The 21,920-nt window shown below is 37.9% G+C and overlaps 1 protein-coding gene across 2 annotated transcripts in view; it reads right to left on the bottom strand.

Annotated features, from left to right (window-relative positions):
* LOC150076458 ((E3-independent) E2 ubiquitin-conjugating enzyme UBE2O) overlaps positions 1–21,920 on the bottom strand; it is a 758,089-nt gene that overhangs the window by 569,950 nt on the left and 166,219 nt on the right. For both annotated transcript variants that reach the window (XM_090387793.1, XM_090387794.1), the window contains exon 7: positions 20,840–21,192. In XM_090387793.1, coding sequence (XP_090243919.1) covers positions 20,840–21,192 — 353 coding nt within the window. The remainder of the gene's footprint in view (positions 1–20,839; positions 21,193–21,920) is intronic.

Below are 21,920 nucleotides of genomic sequence, written 5' to 3'. Positions count from 1 at the left end.
TCTCACAAACAACCCTTCTAAGTACAAGGTCGAAGTGAGAGGTCCTTTAGGCACTTCAGATCACAACTTGATGATTGTCTCTTCTCCAATGGAACCTTTATCTCATGGCTATTCCCAACCTCGTATTGTTTGGCATTACAAGAATGCAAAATGGGATGACCTGCGAAACTTCTTTTCTTCTTTTCCTTGGTCTGATTACTGTTTCAAAACTTCTGATGTCAACGTTTGCTCAGATTGTGTCAGTGAAATTATTCTTGCAGGAATGGAATCCTTTATCCCACACTCCACTTTAAAATCTCGTCCTTTATCTAAACCTTGGTTCTCCAACAAATGTACTACGGCTGTCCAAGAGAAGAATGTTGCATATCGTAATTGGCTTATTTCTAATTCTTCAGTTTCATTTTCTGCCTACACCAAAGCTTGCAACAATTGTAAAGCAGTTATTAATCAGTCCAAACTAGAGTTTGAACAGGCTAAGAGTAAAAAACTTGCTTCTTGCCCTAATGGTAGCCGAGCATTCTGGTCTCTTGCCAAAGCTATTGGCCGCAAATTTTGCCCATCTCTGCTCCCACCTCTGTCCAAGCCAGATGGTTCTGTTGTCACTTCAGCCAAGGATAAAGCTGACCTGCTAGCATCCCATTTTTCTTTCAACTCATGCATTAATGATCTTGGTAAAACACCTCCCGCCATTCCTAACACGCTCCATTCAATACCTTCTGTGGTCTTCCGTCAAAAGGATATCAGAAGGATTTTGATGAATCTTGATGCTAAGAAAGCTCCAGGTCCTGATGGTATTTCTCCACTTGTTCTCAAAACCTGTGCTCCTGAACTTACTCCCATTCTTTGTCGCCTTTTTTCACTTTCTTATTCCAAAGGTTTTTTTCCTTCTGCTTGGAAATTTGCTCATATCCAGCCAGTTCCTAAAAAGGGTGACAAATCCCTCCCATCCAATTATCGTCCCATTGCAATTACTTCTACTCTTTCTAAAGTAATGGAGAAATCAATTAACCGGCAACTCTTAAACTACCTAGAAACCTTCCGTCTGATCAACGATCACCAGTATGGATTCCGTCAGTGTCGATCCACTGGTGATATTCTGGCTTATGTTACCCGTTTATGGACTAATGCAATGGAAAAGTTCGGTGAAACACAAGTAGTTGCTCTTGACATCTCAAAGGCTTTTGATCGTGTTTGGCATAAAGGTCTTCTAAACAAGCTTCCATCTTAAGGTTTGCCAACTGTTTTTAGTAATTGGTTATCCAGTTTTCTCTCTGATCGTTCACTGAGGGTGATGGTAGATGGCTCTCTGTCTTCTAACTTCTCCACTAATGCCGGTGTCCCCCCAAGGTTCAGTTCTTTCCCACACTCTTTTCCTCTTGTATATCAATGACCTTCTTACATTGACTGGAAATCCTATCCATAGTTTTGCCGATGATAGCACATTGCATTCAACTTTCCATTTTGAGAAACCTTGTCCTGCTCAATCAGCTTCAAGTTCTCGAAAATCTGCTGCCAATTCCTTAAATGCCGATCTTCAGGTAATTCTCCAGTGGGGCAAAGACAACTTAGTTGATTTCAACCCTTCTAAAGCTCAGTCTTGTCTTATATCTCGCAAAAAGGATTCTTCTGCTCCTATGCTTATCTTTAGTGACACTCCGATTTCTAGGCAAAATGATATATCTCTTTTGGGGATTACCCTGACTTCTAATCTCTCTTGGCAAAAGCACATTACAAATATTGCTTCCTCTGCATCTAAAAAACTTGGTTTTCTCTTTCGCTCTCGGCGTTACTTTTCTTCCAAACAGCTGCTCACTCTGTATAAATCGCAAATCCGCCCTGCCATGGAATATTGTTCCCACATCTGGGGTGGTGCCCCCAAAACCTCTCTCAGGCTTCTTGATTCCATTCAGAAGAGGGCAGTTAGGTTAATTAATGATTCATCTCTAACAGAGTCTCTCCACTCGCTTTCTCCTAGACGTACTGTTTCTGCTGCATGCCTCTTCTACAGACACTTCCATGGCCACTGTTCTTCTGAATTGGCTTCTATAATTCCTGCTCTCTCTTTCAAAACCGCCCAAACACGTGCCGCCACCAGCCAACATCCATTTACTGTCCAACTTCAAACCCACAGAACCAACTTTTCATCTTCCTCATTTATTCATTCAACTGCGGTTTTCTGGAACAACCTTCCTTCATACGTATTTCCTGAAAATTACAATCTACAGAAGTTCAAGTCAAATGTCAACAAATATCTTCTTTTGTCTTCTCAACCTCCAACCCAAGCACGGTACTAAGTACTATAGGTTTTAATACCTCTCGTGTTTGGGGTTCTCATAAAAAAAAAAAAAAAAAGAGGGATGGAAGTCTGTTTCACCAAGCAACCACCGGCTGGCTAAAGGCAAATTTCCTCACGTCTATCCTACATCTGTCTTTCCTCAATTTGAATTTATGCCCTCTCAGGTGATTACTCTGAGCAAGAGGAAGAATCCCATCAGCATTGAGCATGCTCAAACCATTCAAGACTTTATACACCTCTATTAGATCACCTCACTGGGGCCTAGTCCCCAGACACTGTAATTTACAAAACTTAAGCCTTTCTTCGTAAGAGCACCTCTTTGTTCCATTCACTAATCTTGTTGCCCTTCTTGTTCCAGCATCTCTACATCCTTCTTGAAATGAGGCCTCCAGGCCTGTATACAGTACTCTAGGTGCGGTCTGACCATTGTCTTATACAAGAGAATAATCACCTCCTTATCCCTGCTAGAAAAATTCCTATATATCATTGACAATACACCATGAGCTACTCTTGCAGCCCGTCTGCACTGCTCAGAGAACTTCATATCTGCCTGCACAACCACTCCCAGGTCCCTTTCATTCTCTACCACTGTCAGTGTAGTACCACAGAGTTGATATGTTGCTCTGGGGTTGCTGTTTCCCATATGTAGTACTTTACATTTGTCAATGTTAAACTTCATTTGCCACCTCTCAGCCCATCTGCTCAACCTTTCCAGATCCTGTTGCAGTAGCATAGTGTCAGTAGTGTCCTTGACAACCCTGCCAACCTTCGTATCGTCTGTAGACTTGGACATTAAGCTTGATATACCATCATCAATATCATTTATAAATACAGAAAACAATAAGGGACCCAATACTGAACCCTGAGGGACTCCACTAATAACATTAGTCCACGATGAGCAGTGTCCATTGATTACCGCTCTCTGTCTTCTCCCTCTCAACCACCCCTTTATCCATAGCAGCAATTTGCCTCAAATGCCAAACTGCTCCAATTTGTGCAGCAGTTTTCTATGTGCAACAGTATCAAAAGCCTTTCTAAGATCCAAGTATATAATATCAAAGTTATTCCCTGCATCCAGTTCTTTTGTGACTGCATCATAATATCCAATCAAATTGGTCAGGCAAGACTTCCCCTTAACAAAACCATGCTGTGTCTGAGATATAACTGAAGTCTTGTCTAGATGATCCTGCAGTGCCTCTTTAACCAGTGCCTCCATTAATTTTCCAGGAACAGAAGTTAAACTAACACGTCTATAATTACTTTGTGTCACCCTTTGATCCTCCTTTGTGAATTGGGGTCACATTTGCACATCTCCAGTCCATGGGTCCTCACCTGAGTCCAAAGAAGCTCTCATCATTATGGCTAAGGGTTTGCTTACTTCCTTTGCTGCCTCCTTTAATATAACTGGATAGATCCCATCCACCCCAGGTGCCTTTCTTGTATTTATCTTCAACAATTTCTCCTCCACTTTACTCTCAGTTATTACAAGATTCTCTAGCTTACTTCCAGAGTTGAATACACCTCTGGCATTCCCCTACCTGAATAACTCCTCATGTGTGAATGTCAATGCAAAATATATTCATTTAGTTTGTTAGCTATTTGAGCAGGATCATCAACAGGTGGACCAATCTGATTCACCCCCTTCCTTCTAGAGTTTAAATACGTAAAGAACTCTTTGCTGTTTTTCTTTGCATCCTTTGCCAAAGATTTCTCGTAATCTGCCTTTGCCTGCCTAACCTCCTTTGTGACTTGGTTACGACCAGTTTACATCTATCATAGCCTTCTGTGTTACCTGTTAATTTATATGTATCCCATGCATTTTTTTTCTCTGCCACATGTCTCATTAGTTCATCTGACATCCACTTAGGCCTAAACCTTGAACAATATTTCTTAGTTGGTATGTAAAGCCTAGTAGCTTCCAAGATAAGTTCTTTGAATGCTTCCCATTTTGAATTTGCTGTTGATAACATCATCAGTTGGTCCCACTGTATAGAATTTAAATACTGTCTCAGTCCATCGTAGTCGCCTTTACGAAAGCAATAACCCTTCCCTTTACCCCTAATGGTAGTTACCTCTTTGAGTAACTCCCACTTCAGCACACTGTGATCACTGCCACCTAGTGGTTCATTTACCTGCAGATTCTTAATGCATGAAGAATCGCTACTGATAATCAAATCAAGAGTATTACTCCCTCTAGTTGCCTCCTGAACATGCTGTAGAAAACAATCATTCAATAAATCCACAAAAGCCTTGCTAGTGTGTGAGTGACCAGCCCCCAAATTCCAGTCAACATCTGGGAAATTAAAATCCCCCATTATAAGACTCTCTGATTTACTGGCCCACTCTATTTCCCTGTACAATTTCTTATTATACTCATCAGAGTCATTAGGCCTATAGCACACTCCTACTCTCAATTTTGATCTCCCAATGCTTATGTCACACCAAACTGACTCGACACTGTACTGTCCAGCAATGTCGACTGGCTTCACTTCTTTGGATTTTATGTATTTCTTAACTAATATCATAACCCCTCCTCCCTTCCTATCCTGTCTATCCCTTCTGTAGACATTGTACTCCCCAAATTCCAGTTCTGCATTCCTTATATCTGTGTGACACCACGTCTCTGAAATCCCCACAATATCTGCCTTTGATGTTTTGAGCAATACCTCAAATTCATCAAATTTATTTACTAACCTCCTAGCATTGGTGTACACGCAAGTATACATGCACCTGTTCTTTTTCTTAGCTATCCTAACACAACCCATGTGTTTACTTGTACCCCAATGAGTCTGAGCAGTCTGTGAAATATCCTGCATCTTATTTTCCAGGCTGCGGCTCATTCCAATAGAAGCAGTGCAAGAATCACTTTCACCTCTGCCAGTAGCTACTGTTAATCTATTAGTCCTTGTATCCACCCCAATCTAGCAGTTTTCCGACCCACCTAACACTGTCTCAATAGCATCAGCAAACATTCTTGCACCAACAACCTAGAAGCAGGGAACAATTTGCAGCCAAATTAGAATGTCTTGGATGCTATCTGTAATCTTGTTATTGCTTGGGACAGTATTGCCTCAGTATAGTGTACAGTGTAATAATCAACTGCTTCAGAAAGAGTGGCTTTATAGAGAATATTATCGAAAAACATGGTCCAGCAGAGGAATGTGACAGCAACATTGAAAATAGAGGAATTTGAAAACACAGCAACTCCAAAAACGAAAGAGTTGCTGAGCACCAAGCAAAATGATGATGTTTTTGTTACCAGACAGCAAAAGTGAAGGGTGCACGCACGCGCGCGCGCACACACACACACGTGCTGCCATCTGAAAAGATTCCCAAAATGCATTGAGCATAATAGAGAATGTGTTGGCCTGCAGTAACATTGATAAAGAAACAACATTGCATTTCATGTCTGTAGTTAAAAATGCATATAAGAAAAACACTGCATAAACAACATTGGATTCTTTCTTTAAATTAGATTAATTTATTAAAAAGTTAATGGTTTGTATGTTTCCTTTTATATTAAGATTGTAATTCTTTTTAGTGTGATACTAAAATATTATATATTTCAAAATATATAGTGTACAATATTTTCATTTCCGTTAATTGGTCTGTAACTAAGTTACAAAGGAGGTTAGGCAGGTGAAGGCAAATTACAAGTAATCTTTGGCAAAGGATGCAAAGAAAAACAGCAAAGGGTTCTTTACTTATATAAACTTTAGAAGGGGATGAATCAGATTGGTCCACTTGATATCAATGGTTCAACTGATGATGATCCTGCTAAGGTAGCTAACAAACTAAATGAATACAAAGGGTACTAGGAAAGTTTTGCAATACAGCTTTGTTTATTTAATTTTTTCAAAGTAATTTCCTCTACATTCAATACACCTCTCCATCCTCCGAAACCAATCTTTAAACCAGTTCTGCCAAGTTTCACTAGGGAGTAAAGCACACTCGTGGTCCCAAGCCCGTAGAAGGTCCTCATCACTGGAAAACCGCCTCCCTTTTAGCTTCATTTTCACATGCGGGAACAGTGCAAAGTCGCAGGGAGCAAGGTCTGGACTGTAGGGAGGGTGCTCGAGAAGTTTCAGTCCTGTCGTGGTCAAATATTCGGTGCAGGCTTTGGCGCGGTGAGCTGCAGCATTATCGTGATGGAGGTACCAGGTGTCCATTCTTGACTTTGGCCGCAGGTTCTTCATAGATCCAATGACTTTAGGCAGGCATTGTTCAGTATACCACTTAGCTGTGACTGTCTTCTGCGTGTCCAAAACGACACGTTCCACAATTCCACTCGATTTGAAAAATACAGCTATCATTTTCTTCTTTACAGATCGGGATTTTCTGACAATTACGGGTGTGTCGTCATCATCAAAGGCCCAAACTTTGTTTTGAGCCTTGGTCAGCAGATCGTAATAGTACAGCCAAGTCTCGTCACCTGTCACGATGTTGTTCACATACCGAGATTGTCCCTTATCAAACTTTTTTAACATCTCCCGGCACCAAGTCACACGTCGTGTCATCTACTCTTCAGTCAGTTGATGCGGCACCCAGAGAGAACAAAGTTTCTGCACGTGCAAATGATCTTGCAGAATCGAACGAATTGCTGGTGCATTTAGGCCCAAAGTATCCTCTATCTGTTGGTAGGTCACTCGTCTGTTTTCATCAAGCATTTTCCTCACAGCAGTAACATTTTCCTCCGTAACTGACGTTCGTGGCCTTCCCGGCCTCTCAGAATCCTCCAGAGTGAAATTTCCCCTTTGGAATTCTCTATACCACATGAATATCGTTGTACGATGTGGACAATCATCATCTAGTGCAAGAGTCATTTCTTCTAAGCACTGGTCTATGGTTAAACCACGCACGAAATTATACTGCAAAACTGTCCTTATCTCATTTCGTGACCACGATGCCATCGCAAGCACTTTACACTCTCACTACTAATGAATAACTGAGCCCATCGACTTGGTGTGGCGGCTACTATGCACGTATGAACATGTCTCAACATGCAGCAACAAGCAGCTTCCTGTGATTCATTGTTGCGTCATATTACAAAACTTTCCTAGTACCCTTTGTATATTGCATTGACATTCACACATGAAGAGTTATTCAAGGAGGGGAATGCCAGAGGTGTATTCAACTGTGGCAGTAAGCTAGATAATCTTGTTGTTGTTGTTGTTGTTAATTGGTTTTTAGGAGCATTAGCAACTAAGGGCATATTGCTCCAGGATATGTGGTGGTCATTCCCTGACCTTTCCACATCCTCCATATTTGGTGGCTCACAGGCTCGAACCTCAGTCTAATCAAAAAGCATGTGCTACACACTGCTGCTCCTTCCCACCTGGCTACAGAGGCGCCTAGATAATCTTGTAATAACTAAAAGTAAAGTGGAGGAGATATTGTTGAAGATAAACACAAGAAAGGTACCTGGGATGGATGGAATCTATCCAGTTATATTAAAAGAGGTGGCAAAGTAAGTAAGCAAACCCTTAGCCATAATTATGCAAGCTTCCCTGGACTCAGGGGAGGTAGCCATGGACTGGAGATATGCAAATGTGACCCCAATCTACAAAGGAGACACTGGTAATTACAGATTTACAGACCTGTTCCAGGGAAATGAATGAAGGCACTGGTTAAAGAAGCATTGCATGATCATCTAGACAAGACTTCAGTTATAGCTCGGACACAGCATGGGTTTGTTAAGGGGAAGTCTTGTCTGACTAATTTGATTGGATACTATGATGTAGTCACAAAGGAACTGAATGCAAAGAATAACTTTGATATCATATATTTGGATCTTAGAAAAGCCTTTGATACTGTTGCACAAATTGGAGCAGTGTGGCATTGGAGGCAAATTGCTGCTATGAATAAAGGGATGGTTGAGTGGGAGAAGACAGAGAGTGGTAATCAATGGATACTGCTCTTCGTGGACTAATGTTATCAGTGGAGTCCCTCAGGGTTCAATGTTGGGTCCATTGTTGTTTTCTGTATTTATAAATGATACTGATGATGGTATATCAAGCTTAATGTCCAAGTTTGCAGACAATACGAAGGTTGGCAGGGTTGTTAATGACACTAATGACAGTACAGTGCTGCAACAGGATCTAGAAAAGTTGAGCAGATGGGCTGAGAGGTGGCAAATGAAGTTTAACATTGACAAATATAAAGTACTACATATGGGAAGCAGTAATCCCAGAGTAACGTATCAACTCTGTGGTACCACACTGACAGTGGTAGAGAATGAAAAGGACCTGGGGGTAATTGTGTAGGCAGATATTAAGTTTTCTGAGCAGTGCAGACAGTCTGCAAGAGTAACTCATGGTGTCTTGTCAATGATATACAAAGGGTACTAGGAAAGTTTTGCAATATGACGCAACAATGAATCACAGGAAGCTGCTTGTTGCTGCATATTGAGACATGTTCATACGTGCATAGTAGCCGCCGCACCAAGTCGATGGGCTCAGTTATTCATTAGTAGTGAGAGTGTAAAGTGCTTGCGATGGCATCGTGGTCACGAAATGAGATAAGGACAGTTTTGCGGTATAATTTCGTGCATGGTTTAACCATAGACCAGTGCTTAGAAGAAATGACTCTTGCACTAGATGATGATTGTCCACATCGTACAACGATATTCAGGTGGTATAGAGAATTCCAAAGGGGAAATTTCACTCTGGAGGATTCTGAGAGGCCGGGAAGGCCACGAACGGCAGTTATGGAGGAAAACGTTACTGCTGTGAGGAAAATGCTTGACGAAAACAGGCGAGTGACCTACCAACAGATAGAGGATACTTTGGGCCTAAATGCACCAGCAATTCGTTCGATTCTGCCATATCATTTGCACGTGAAGAAACTTTGTTCTCTCTGGGTGCCGCATCAACTGACTGAAGAGCAGATGACACGACGTGTGACTTGGTGCCGGGAGATGTTAAAAAAGTTTGATAAGGGACAATCTCGGTATGTGAACAACATCGTGACAGGTGATGAGACTTGGCTGTACTATTACGATCTGCCGACCAAGGCTCAAAACAAAGTTTGGGTCTTTGATGATGACGACACACCCGTAATTGTCAGAAAATCCCGATCTGTAAAGAAGAAAATGATAGCTGTATTTTTCAAATCGAGTGGAATTGTGGAACGTGTCGTTTTGGACACGCAGAAGACAGTCACAGCTAAGTGGTATACTGAACAATGCCTGCCTAAAGTCATTGGATCTATGAAGAACCTGCGGCCAAAGTCAAGAATGGACACCTGGTACCTCCATCACGATAATGCTGCAGCTCACCGCGCCAAAGCGTGCACCGAATATTTGACCACGACAGGACTGAAACGTCTTGAGCACCCTCCCTACAGTCCAGACCTTGCTCCCTGCGACTTTGCACTGTTCCCGCATGTGAAAATGAAGCTAAAAGGGAGGCGGTTTTCCAGTGATGAGGACCTTCTACGGGCTTGGGACAACGAGTGTGCTTTACTCCCTAGTGAAACTTGGCAGAACTGGTTTAAAGATTGGTTTCGGAGGATGGAGAGGTGTACTGAATGTAGAGGAAATTACTTTGAAAAAATTAAATAAACAAAGCTGTATTGCAAAACTTTCCTAGTACCCTTTGTATATAGGAATTTTTCTAGTAGGGATAAGTAGGTGATTATCCCCTTGTATAAGGCAATGGTCAGGCCACACCATGAGTACTGAATACAGGTCTTCAGGCCTCATTTTAAGAAGGATGTAGAACTGTTGGAACGAGTACATAGAAGGGCAACAAGATTAGTGAATGGAACAAAGGGTTGTTCTTATGAAGAAAGGCTTAAGTTTTTCAAATTATAGTGTCTGGAGACTAGGCACACCTGCGAGGTTTGTTGTTTGTTTGGTTTTTAGGAGCATTAGCAACTACGGCCATATTGCTCCTGGATATGCGGTGGTCATTCCCTGACCTTTCCACATCCTCCGTATTTTGTGGTGAAAGGCTCGAACCCCGGTCTAATCAAGAAGCATGTGCTACACACTGCTGCTCCTTCCCACCTGGCTACGGAGGCGCCTGACCTGCGAGGTGATCTGATTGAGGTGTATACAGCCTTGAATCTTTTGAGCATGCTTAATGCTGATGGGATTCTTCCTCTTGCTCAGAATATTTGTCTGAGAGGGCATAAATTCAAATTGAGGAAAGACAGTTGTAGGATAGATGTGCGGAAGTTTCCCTTTAGCCAGCGGGTGGTTGATTGTTGGAACAAACTTCCATCTGTCATTGTAGAAGTTGATAGCTTAAACAGATTCAAAGGAGGACTTGACAAACATTTGTAGTGAGTGGATGGGTGAAATAAGGGGTTTTTTTTTGGTTTTTTTTGGCTGATGCTATATAAGCTTGCTTTCATGCATCATGTGCCTTTGCTAATGCTAAAAAAATGCTAATTGCTTTTCTCTTAGTTTCTCTTACAAATAAAATAAAATCGTTAAAAAATGTGTTATATCTATTACTGTATTGTTAGACAAGGCTTTTATTTTTATTATTTTATTTTATTAATTTAAATTAATTTATTTTTTTATTTATTTTTGATATTATTATTATTTATTATTATTCTTTGACAGATAGTATGTATCCAAAAAAACAAACAAAAGGCAAAATTTTGACATTTTTCATTACTTCTTTAATCAGTGATTCCACTATTTTCCCTGAAAAAAATCAAATTTGCAGGTCTGTAATTACTTATTCCACCTTTGTTCTCACTTTGTGAATTGGGGATATATTCACACATCTCCAGCATAGGATCTTCCCTGAATCCCAGGATGATCTCATAATTATAGGTGTAGGTTTGATGAACTCTTTTGCTGTATCTCTTAATATAATGATGCCATTTGTCCCAGGTGCCTTATTTATATTTAACTTGAATAATGTGCTGTGAAGGAATTCAATAAACTTCTTGTATATAATAACAAGATTGCTGTTTCAAATTTTGCACCATAACAATTTTGCAGCTCAATGCATATGAGCTGTATATAAAACAAGTACTGTCTTTGTTTATTATGATTTACATAGCTTTGAGAGAGAGAAGGGGGGGAATAATACATTAATTGAAGATACATTATGTAAAGAAGTACCAATTAAAAAAAATGTTTAAGACAAGGTGATTCGTTCGGTCCAACCACAAAAATCTCACCAAATAAATGAAACAACAGAGAGAGAGAGAGAGGTGAGGGAGGCATATAGAAGATCTAAATTAAGGTGGAAGGAAACAATCAGGATGGAAGAACAAATGGAAGCAATAGGCTATATGATTAATAAAGAAAGGAAGAAAGAGAAGAATACAGTTGTAAAATTTAACTTTACTTTATAATTAAACTTTTTTTTTTTTTTTTTTAATTTGTGTGTATAAATAAATTGCCATTTACTAAAATATTAACCATGGAAGCTTCATGAAAGGACAAACAACTACTTTACATACTAAAATAAATAATGCAAAAAAAGAAAAAAAAAAAAAAAAATTTTTTTTGGACATTAAAATCGTTCAGTCTGAACATACATGCAGATTTTTATATCCTTCATCTTTTAACTTGGATTGGTAAAATAGTATTAAAAACAAGGGAAATGCTCCCAAAGCAGCTTCAAGGGTTAATCTCTTCCATAAGTGCGCAAAATGACAGATTTAATTCCACATAATGATGTTAAAATTTCACAACCGTATTCAAACATATATTTTTAAAGCACCACCCACACACTGGGCACTCTTTCTCTCAGCAGCTGTAAAGTAACATCCAACTGGTGACTAGTTCACATAAGAGTAGTTTAGAACCGCAGAATGGTCACTTGCTCAATTACTACCAGCACCACTGATACAAGGAATTGAATTTGTCCATCCGAACCCATGGATTAGAAATGTGCATGCCCAGTGCCAATACAGCTTCTCTTTTGAATAGAGCTTAGAATATATATTTATTGAAAATTGTGTGTGTTTCACAACTAGTTCACATAAGAGTAGTTTAGAACTGCAGAATGGTCACTTGCTCAATTACTACCAGCACCACTGATACAAGAAATTGAATTTGTCCATCAGAACCCATGGATTAGAAATGTGCATGCCCAGTGCCAATACAGCTTCTCTTTTGAATGGAGCTTAGAATATACATTTATTAGAAATTGTGTGTGGTTCACAACTTTTTTTTTGTTTATTATTATTTGTAAATTGTAGAGCTGTTTGTTTTTGTTACAGAAAGGAGAAAGTATTTAGTATGCAACAGTAGCGAAATACAACTGTACTGATTTTCATTATTCAAGGTAATGTAAATCATAAATGATACAATCTGAAAATAAGAAATACTTAAAAATAACTAATTTGTAACTAATTATATCAATATTAACAGCACTGATATTAATCACAATTAGTAAAATCATTAATTAGCAATTAAATTGTTAAACAACTTAATTTGATGGATTACTGGCATAGTTGAGTTGGGTATTAACTCTCCCTCTTAAATATATTAATTATACATTTAAATATATATTGCGCCAGTCATTCTTGCAAGCATTAATCATTTTTTAAATATTAATAGAATTCCATAGTTTCAACTTCTCCCCCCCCACCCAGCTTAACTGACCAGTTAAAATATTAAAATAATGATATACAACTTATTTACATGACTGATTTCAGACAATGAGCATAAAGCGGTAAAAAGAACACCTAAACCTAATTTAAACTGAGATAAATTATAGCTAGACTTAAAAGGTACACCTTGAAATAAAAATTCTTTTCTTAACAGATTAAGAATAGTCTCATTGCAAAACAAAATGCTTTCATTTTATCCCAAATCTGATCAGCCTATACCAAATAGTGCAAGGAAGACACGACACAGGCTTTTAATGCACTGGCTAAAAAAAAAGAAAAAAGAAAAAAGATAGAAACCACAAATTATTCACTTCCTCCTCATGAATGCAACTATCTAGTTGAACTATGAATTTTTTCAAACTGTCAGCCTCAACTACCCGTGGAAGAAACTTGTTCCAGTAGTTTTGAACAGAGCTTAGAATATACATTTATTGGAAATTGTGTATGGGTCACAACTTTTTTTTGTTTATTATTATTTGTAAATTGTAGAGCTGTATGTTTACTAAAAGAAAACTTCCTACAATCTAATCCCTTCCCCTGTAACATGAATTTATGGCCCTTCATTTATTTATTTCATTTCATTTATTTTTATTTTTCTTTCATTTATTTTACTCACCCTCTCAGAGCCTTATAAACCTCAATCAAGTGCCCTCTAAGGTTGCTGGTTGCCACGCTCTGCAGTCCACATAACCGAAGTCTTTCCTCTTATGGACGCGCATTTGCTGATCTCACCATGTGAGCTGCCCGTCTTTGGATCCATTGAAGAAGCGCAATATTTTTTTTAAACAAAGTCTCCATACTTAGCCACATATTCCAAATGCCATCTTACAACTGTCTTATACAGTGGGATTATGACCTCCCTATCTCTACAGAATAATGCTCAATAAATCATTGATGGGACAAAATGGGTTTTCCTGGCTGCCTGTTTACACTGCTCAAAAAATGTCATGTCTGCCTGTATTGTAATTCCCAGATCCCTCTCTCTTCCTCTAAAATTTTTAATTCACTAAGTGTATAATTTATTTTGGGCTCCAATCCCTACATGCAAGACTGCATTTTTCGGCATTAAAACATACTTTTCTGACCATTCCTGAAGCCTGTTCAAGGCATCCTGAAGGAGAGCTGCTTGATACTGATCATTAACAACTCTCCCAATCTTTACATCATTTGCAAATTGTGACATCAAGCCCTTTATCCCTTCATCGATGTTGTTTATAAAAATCAGAAACTAAAATCAGAAACAGTAATACAAGAAACAATCCTTTGAGGACCTCACTTTTGACATTACACCAATCTGAGAATATCCATATCCTGAAAAAATCCTTGAGATAAAATACACTAAAATAAACCGGATTAAAAGCGATAAAAACGATAAAAATCTCTGGAGCTTTCGGAAGCTTGCGCTCCCTTCCTCAGCAGTAACAAAACTTCCTGCAGCACGTCCATATATAACAGGCTCACGGTACCTATACACGTGGTGCAGTCGGCGCATGGTCTGAACTGGAAGCGGAAATAGCTCGGGAACGTGTTAAGCAAAACCGTTCATCCGTACTTAGGATAATAGTTTCAAACAGAGGATGCATACGCATACCTCTGTCCCTATTCATAATATTGTGGTCGGATGAACAGATTCGTAGGCTCTCGAGCCATTTACGGTTCCAGAACCCATGCGCTCGATCCATGATAACCGCATCCTCTGGGGAAATTTGATGCTGCTTCTCCCAAAAATGTTCGGCCACAGCAGATTTATTGTAATCAGCGGTTTTTATAGCATTTGCATGCTCCCCCAGACGATCCTTGAGCCGTCGTTTTGTCTCGCCCACATAACATTCCCCACAATCCGGGCATTCTATCCTGAGAATATCCAATAAGCACAACCTTCTGCCCTGCAGCTGCCCAGCAATCCATCTTAGAATTTTTCCAGTAATCCTAACATGTGCCAGCTTATACAGTAAACTCTCATGAGGGACTTAGTCAAATTCTTTGCTAAAATCCAAATAAACAATGTTGAAATTATGCCCTACATCCAGCTCATGAGTAACTTTGTCAAAATAGCATACTAGGTTAGTTAAACATGATTTTCCATTAACAAAACCATGTGTGCTTCAGAATGCATGCCATTTCTATCTAAATTCCCCTGGATTGCACTCTTAATCATTGCCTCTAAGATTTTCCTTACCAATGAAATCAGGCTAACCATTCTGTAGTTACCAACTTCACTCTTAGAATTGCCTTTTTTGCATTGGTAATACGTTGGCTATCCTCCAGTCCAAACATGTCCTCATAATTAACCTCAATGGTTCAATACACTGTCAGTAGGCTTCCTGCATGTAATTTAAGAAGTTGTCATTAGGCAGATACAAATAAGGATTTCGCTTCCATATTTACCTTCAAGAGTCCAAGCACTTATAGGCTACTGAGAGGGAAGTTTAACTTTCCTCTCAGTAGCCTATAAGTGCATCAGTCACTAATGTAGTTGCAACATCACACATTGCAGATAGACAGGATTCTGTAATATTTAACTATATTGTTTAAAGAAGCAAATAACAGCTTAACAAGAAAAAAATTTTTATTTTATATTTTGATGAAATATCCTTAAAAACTGGTGCAGATTACTAAGTTGCAAGACAAAAGCATTTTTCATTCAGTGCTTGTAAAACACCGATCATGGAAATGAAAGTGAACAGTTTACCATTATAGCATTGAAACAGACATGGCAATGAAAGTTCACAACTGGCAACTAATGCCTTTGTAATTTTGGCTCGTAGACAGTACCACAACTGTAAATAAGTGATGTTTTTACCCCACCTCCAAACTCTACCTCAATCTTACGGAACTGTTTTGAAAGCATTGTCAACTTTAGAACTAGGCTGAATGTTGTGTCAATAATTTATGATTTGGTACCTACTAACGAAGGACTATTTTGATATTTTAAATTTAACTGAAGGAAAGCCATGCTTTTTCATTAATAATAAAAAAAAACTCCTATTGTTGAAGAATGCAAGAATTTAAAAAAAATTATATTCAAATTTTTTTGTTGACTGAAGAGTCAAATAATGAATTATTGACACAAAATTATTGAAACATACTTAAAATGAGTTAATTAAATAATTAATCAGTGAGACAGTGATTAGAGAATGAATTTTCTCTGATCACTGTGTGCACTATTTGTGAGCATACAAAAAACTTATCCCAAAACAGCTCTGGAAATAGCCTATCCCAAAATCCATGTCTTCTTCAGAGGGTAGGAGGTCAGAAAATATATTTTCTAATCAGTCTTCATTAAGTATGTTTGTTAATTAAAAAACAGGGTAAAATTTACATTACATTGTTGATCAGTAAGATTCATATGGGAGAACTAATACCTTCCTATTTTTTCATACCAGTGTGCCATGACTTATGAAACCAATCTTTTCTTCCCACATGGTTATGTGCATAGATTTCAAGTTACAGCTATCCCTTATTCTTCACTGGCGTTTAATATGTTTACTGCAAGTTAATGCATATATGCATAAAAAGTTTTTAATTTACATGGAAGAAAAACCACCTGAAATTAAGAAACATTTTCTTCTAATTTTACAGAAGAAGAAAACCATATTTTTGTCAAGCAACCTTCACCAAAGGCTAATTAATTCAACCATAGTGAAAAGAAAGCCCAAAAATGTCTCTTCCCCAATCTAGATTGATTCAATCCTGTGATTTTTGAATTCAGTGCATTAAGATCACATGTCAAGCTAGCAGTGAGTGTGTTAAAGTCCTATTATTTAGTGATTCAAAACAAAATATTCATCTCCTCCACAAAGTCTGCTGTAAATGCATCTGCTGGTAAGCCACTAATACAGGAATAAACAAAAGGCTAGCAGCCATAGAATAACTAAGTATCCGCAATTTCTAATTTGATAGATATGTTTTCCATCCTTCTAAGTATTAAATGCCTTTTGGCCAAACATGATGCTTACTTGGCTTGATACAACTCAAAAAATTTAAATATGTGGATACTCTCTGTGGAGGTTTCATTTCACACTTGATAACCAGTTGCATTAAATATTGATAACCAGCTGCAAGTTTTATAAATAGTGAGTTTTTCCAATATTTGTAAAACAAATAAAATGGAAAAAAGAAGCACAAAGTCTACCATTATTACATATTAGTGAATATATAATAATCCTGATCCTGCGTAACGCCATACTTACTAATTGCTGGTAATCAGTCAGCCTTTAAAAAAAAAACTCAATAACAAAGGGATACTATTTAAATAATAATAATAATAAAAAGATTAAAATACTACCCAGAGGTAATTGTAGGTCAGTGTAGCACAGCAAGGTCTTTGCAATGCAGAAATGACTGACGTGGAATGACATATTTAATTATCTACAACTCTGGGAGAACGAGTGAACACTAAACTCAGCAATGTATCAACTGAGCAATGTATGACTGTACCAACAGAGATTATATCTGTCAAGTTAAATTGAGTAATAATTTTCTTTCTAATTAAGATTACTGTTATTGTTATTTTTGGTTTTTAGGAGCATTAGCAACTAAGGCCATATTGCTCCGGGATATGCGGTGGTCATTCCCTGACCTTTCCGCATCTTCCGTATTTGGTGGTGACGGGCTCGAACCCCGGTCTAATCAAGAAGCGTGTGCTACGCACTGCTGCTCCTTCCCACCTGGCTATGGAGGCGCATTAAGATAACTAATTCTGATTAATATCAACTCATATCAGTGCTGCTAATATTGATTAATGTAATTTGCTATTAAGTAGTATTTATTACAATTCACTGCTTTTGTTATTGTATTGGAAATAATGCTGATTTTGTTATTTTTGTTTTGGTATCATTTATGGTGTAGATTAACTTGAATGATAAAGTGACAGTCTCTATGCACAGTATCATGCAGACAAAGCCACTGTGCCTCCCTTGATAAGTGTGGGCTTCTTATTTCTAGAATTTTCAAATTCTTATTTTTACTTGGTAATTTATTTTTAATTTTTTGCTTGTATGCATGCAGCAGCATGCATGCAAGCATTACTGGTTGCAGCTTGCAACCATCCTAACATTAGCGTTAGCATTAGCATTAGTAGAGGCATATGATGCAAGAAAGCAAGCTTATTCAGCATCAGCCAAAAAAAAAAAAAAAAAAAAAAAAAAACACACACCACTCCCATTTCACCCCTCCGTTTGTTTGAAATACCTGTCCAGTTGAGACTTAAATTTGTTTAGGATATCAACTTCAACAACAAATGATGGAAGTCGGTTCCACCAACCAACCAACCACCCCCGCTGGCCAAAGGCAAATTTCCGCACATCTATCCGACATCCGTCCTTCCTCAATTTGAATTTATGCCCTCTGAGGTGATTATTCTGAGCAAGAGGAAGAATCCCATTGGCATTGAGCATGCTCAAACCATTCAAAGCCTTATACACCTCTATCAGATCACCTCGCCGGTGCCTAGTCTTCAGACTCTGTAATTTGCAAAACTTAAGCCTTTCTTCGTAAGAGCAACCCTTTGTTCCATTCACTAATCTTGTTGCCCTTCTCTGTACCCGTTCCAGAAGTTCTACATCCTTCTTGAAATGAGGCTTCCAGACCTGTATACAGTACTCAAGATGTGGCCTAACCATTGCCTTATACAAGGGAATAATCACCTCCTTATCCCTGCTAGAAAAATTCCTGTATATCATTGACAAGACACCATGAGCTACTCTTGCAGCTCGTCTGCACTGCTCAGATAACTTCATATCTGCCTGCACAATTACCCCCAGGTCCTTTTCATTCTCCACCACTGTCAGTGTAGTACCGCAGAGTTGATACGTTGCTCTGGGGTTACTGTTTCCCATATGTAGTACTTTACATTTGTCAATGTTAAACTTCATTTGCCACCTCTCAGCCCATCTGTTCAACCTTTCCAGATCCTGTTGCAGCAGCATAGCGTCAGTAGTGTCCTTAACAACACTGCCTACCTTTGTATCATCTGCAAACTTGGACATTAAACTTGATATACCATCATCAATATCATTCATAAACACCGAAAACAACAACGGACCCCACACTGAACCCTGAGGAACTCCACTAATAACATTAGTCCACGTTGAGCAGTGTCCATTGATTACCACTCTCTGTCTTCTGCCACTCAACCATCCCCTTATCCATAGCAGCAATTTGCCTCCAATGCTACACTGCTCCAATTTGTGCAGCAGTCTTCCATGTGCAACAGTATCAAAAGCCTTTCTAAGATCCAAATATATAATATCAAAGTTATTCCCTGCATCCAGTTCTTTTGTGACTACATCATAGTATCCAATCAAATTGGTCAGGCAAGACCTGCCCTTAACAAAACCATGCTGCATCTGAGCTATAACTGAATTCTTGTCTAGATGATCCTGCAGTGCTTCTTTAACCAGTGCCTCCATTAATTTTCCTGGAACAGAAGTTAAACTAACAGGTCTATAATTACTTGTGTCAGCCTTTGATCCTCCTTTGTGAATTGGGGTTACATTTGCACATCTCCAGTCTATGGGTACCTCCCCTGAGTCCAAAGAAGCTCTAATAATTATGGCCAGGGGTTTGCTTACTTCCTTTGCTGCCTCCTTTAATATAACTGGATAGATCCCATCCACCCCAGGTGCCTTTTTTATGTTTATCCTCAACAATCTCTCCTCCACTTTCCTCTCAGTTATTACAAAATCATCGCTCACTGCCAATGTCTACTATAACAATCTGGTATAACAGTGTTTTCAATTTGAAAAATTGTTAACTGATCATTCCACATCTTATTTTCACCTTTTGGTGTTCTACTGCATTTTTAACAAGTTGAAAGTGTTGACCTTGCTTCCGTAGACAATCTATACATTTATGTGGAGAAGTCAGGAGCCTTCTTTTGCATATTTGCTGCTGTGTCAGCCAGTATCACTGCCTGTCTTCACACCAATGCAAGACAGAATCCATCCTCTCCAACTTATTCCCTAAACATTTGGTGGTTTCTTTACCTCTGTAATACTTGTAAACTGATGAGTTGCACAGCAAAAAGAAAACATCCTGTATAAAAACAATAGAATAAACTTCCACTAAACACAGAAAAACCTCTGTGAATTTCATGTGAATTTTTCTAACATTCTTAAAATGATCTCAGCTGTCAGCAGGTTTGAACTAAAAACATAGTTTGCCTTACTTGAATATGGCATCATCAGACACAAGCTGACAGCAAAACATGACACAGAGCATAATACAGAAATAAAGTTTAGCAAATATTAATTTCATTCCTAACACATGATTCCTTTTCATCCTGGCATATTACATACTTGTAAACTGATGAGTTGCACAGCAAAAAGAAAACATCCTGTATAAAAACAACAGAATAGTTAAACTTCTACTAAACACAGAAAAACCTCTGTGAATTTCATGTGAATTTTTGAAAATATTTAACATTTTAGAATTCCTGATGTATAGTAGAATCCCCATACCGGCATCAATAAGTATTTGTTCATTGGAGAAATATAACCATAAAACAATTTTTTAAGGCTCTGTTTTGGAGTAAAATTTTACGCTTAAAAAGAAAAAAATAATAAAAAATAGTTTAAGATAGTTGGGATTTTTTTTTTTTTTGGATAAAAAGGCCATTGTTTCTAAAGATAACTTTTTATATTATTATTCAATATAGTGTCAGAATTAACAATAATTTTTTAAAGTTTATCATTTATCCCGAAAATACTTGATTAGTGACTTCTATACACCAACATGACTGCTGCTGCTGTGACTTCAAAAATACATCCCACTTGAAGTGAACATCTTTAAAGTCACAATATATAACTATTAGTATGAATTTAACATATATCTTTAATAGGTTTCTCATATATAATGAGCCTCATGAATCATAAGTGCCAATTTTCCACTATACTAAAGAAATAAAATAATAGGCTTCAAGTTTAATATTCTTCAAAAGAATTTATGGTTTTTTACCTGCTTTTGATTTGTCCAATGAGGAAGCAGTTGACTGGCTTGTAACAGATGCTGTATCAGAAGTATTTCCCTCATCATCATCATCAATATCTTCAAATTCTGAGTCATCTTCAACTCCATTTTGTTCTTCAACACACAGAAGATCACCAATATTCTCTTTGTTTTCACTAAATTCCTGAACTACTGTCTTTGAAATACTTATATCAGAACTGTTAAATTCAGTCTGTAGCCGTAAAGTCATTTCTCTTTTCCACTGATCTAAAGATAAAATTCGGTCGGTTTCTTTAATGATATAAAAATTTCGATCTCCTATCTGAAGTGCACATGGTTCAAATATATTCATCATCTTCACACTGCAAGGAAGATTTTTAAAAATTAATTAATAAACTAAAAATTTTATACATTTTTAAAAAGTTAAATTATGATAATACCATAACTGCAAAGCAAAATTATCAACACACCAAAGCTGGGTTTTGTATAACAGCATTCTACATGTTTTATATATCTTCTTAGAGACATCATAAGCACAAAGAACCACTAAATGAAATAAAGCCCTCCCCCCAACCTCAAATGCAGGCTTATTTAAAGGGACTCCGTTTTCAAAGTTTATAACACATTTCTAGTCCAAATACTGAAAAAAAAAGGAAGGGGGGGGACGGAGTCAAAATCAGTAACTGTGACAATTGAAATGGGTGATACTCTGCAACATCTAAGTGCTTTTATTATGTTATCATCAAAGGACATATTGATTCAGGTTTTACAAATATATTCAATATATTTGTAACCTGAATCAATTCAATATGTACAAAAAATACTTCAATAATAATTTTATGATTGCTAAATTTATAAAGTATCATACATTAAAACCATTCTCTATGAAAACATGTGTTTTGCCACTTGTCAAGTTAGTACTATGGATAAAGGGATGGTTGATTGGTGAAGGGTATTTATAATCACTGGCCTTCATTAGCATTATTAGTGGAATCCCACAGAGTTTGTTTCGTGACAAATGTAATGATGAATGGTAATGATTTCATTACCATTCATCATTAATGTATAATTAATATTAACGTATAATTTA

Source organism: Mastigoproctus giganteus, chromosome 13 (assembly GCF_048544385.1).
Source record: "Mastigoproctus giganteus isolate SK-2022 chromosome 13, ASM4854438v1, whole genome shotgun sequence".
NCBI classification, from domain to species: domain Eukaryota; kingdom Metazoa; phylum Arthropoda; class Arachnida; order Uropygi; family Thelyphonidae; genus Mastigoproctus; species Mastigoproctus giganteus.
The sequence above is the reverse complement of the archived record's forward strand: the minus strand, read 5'-3'. Positions and strand labels throughout refer to the sequence as shown.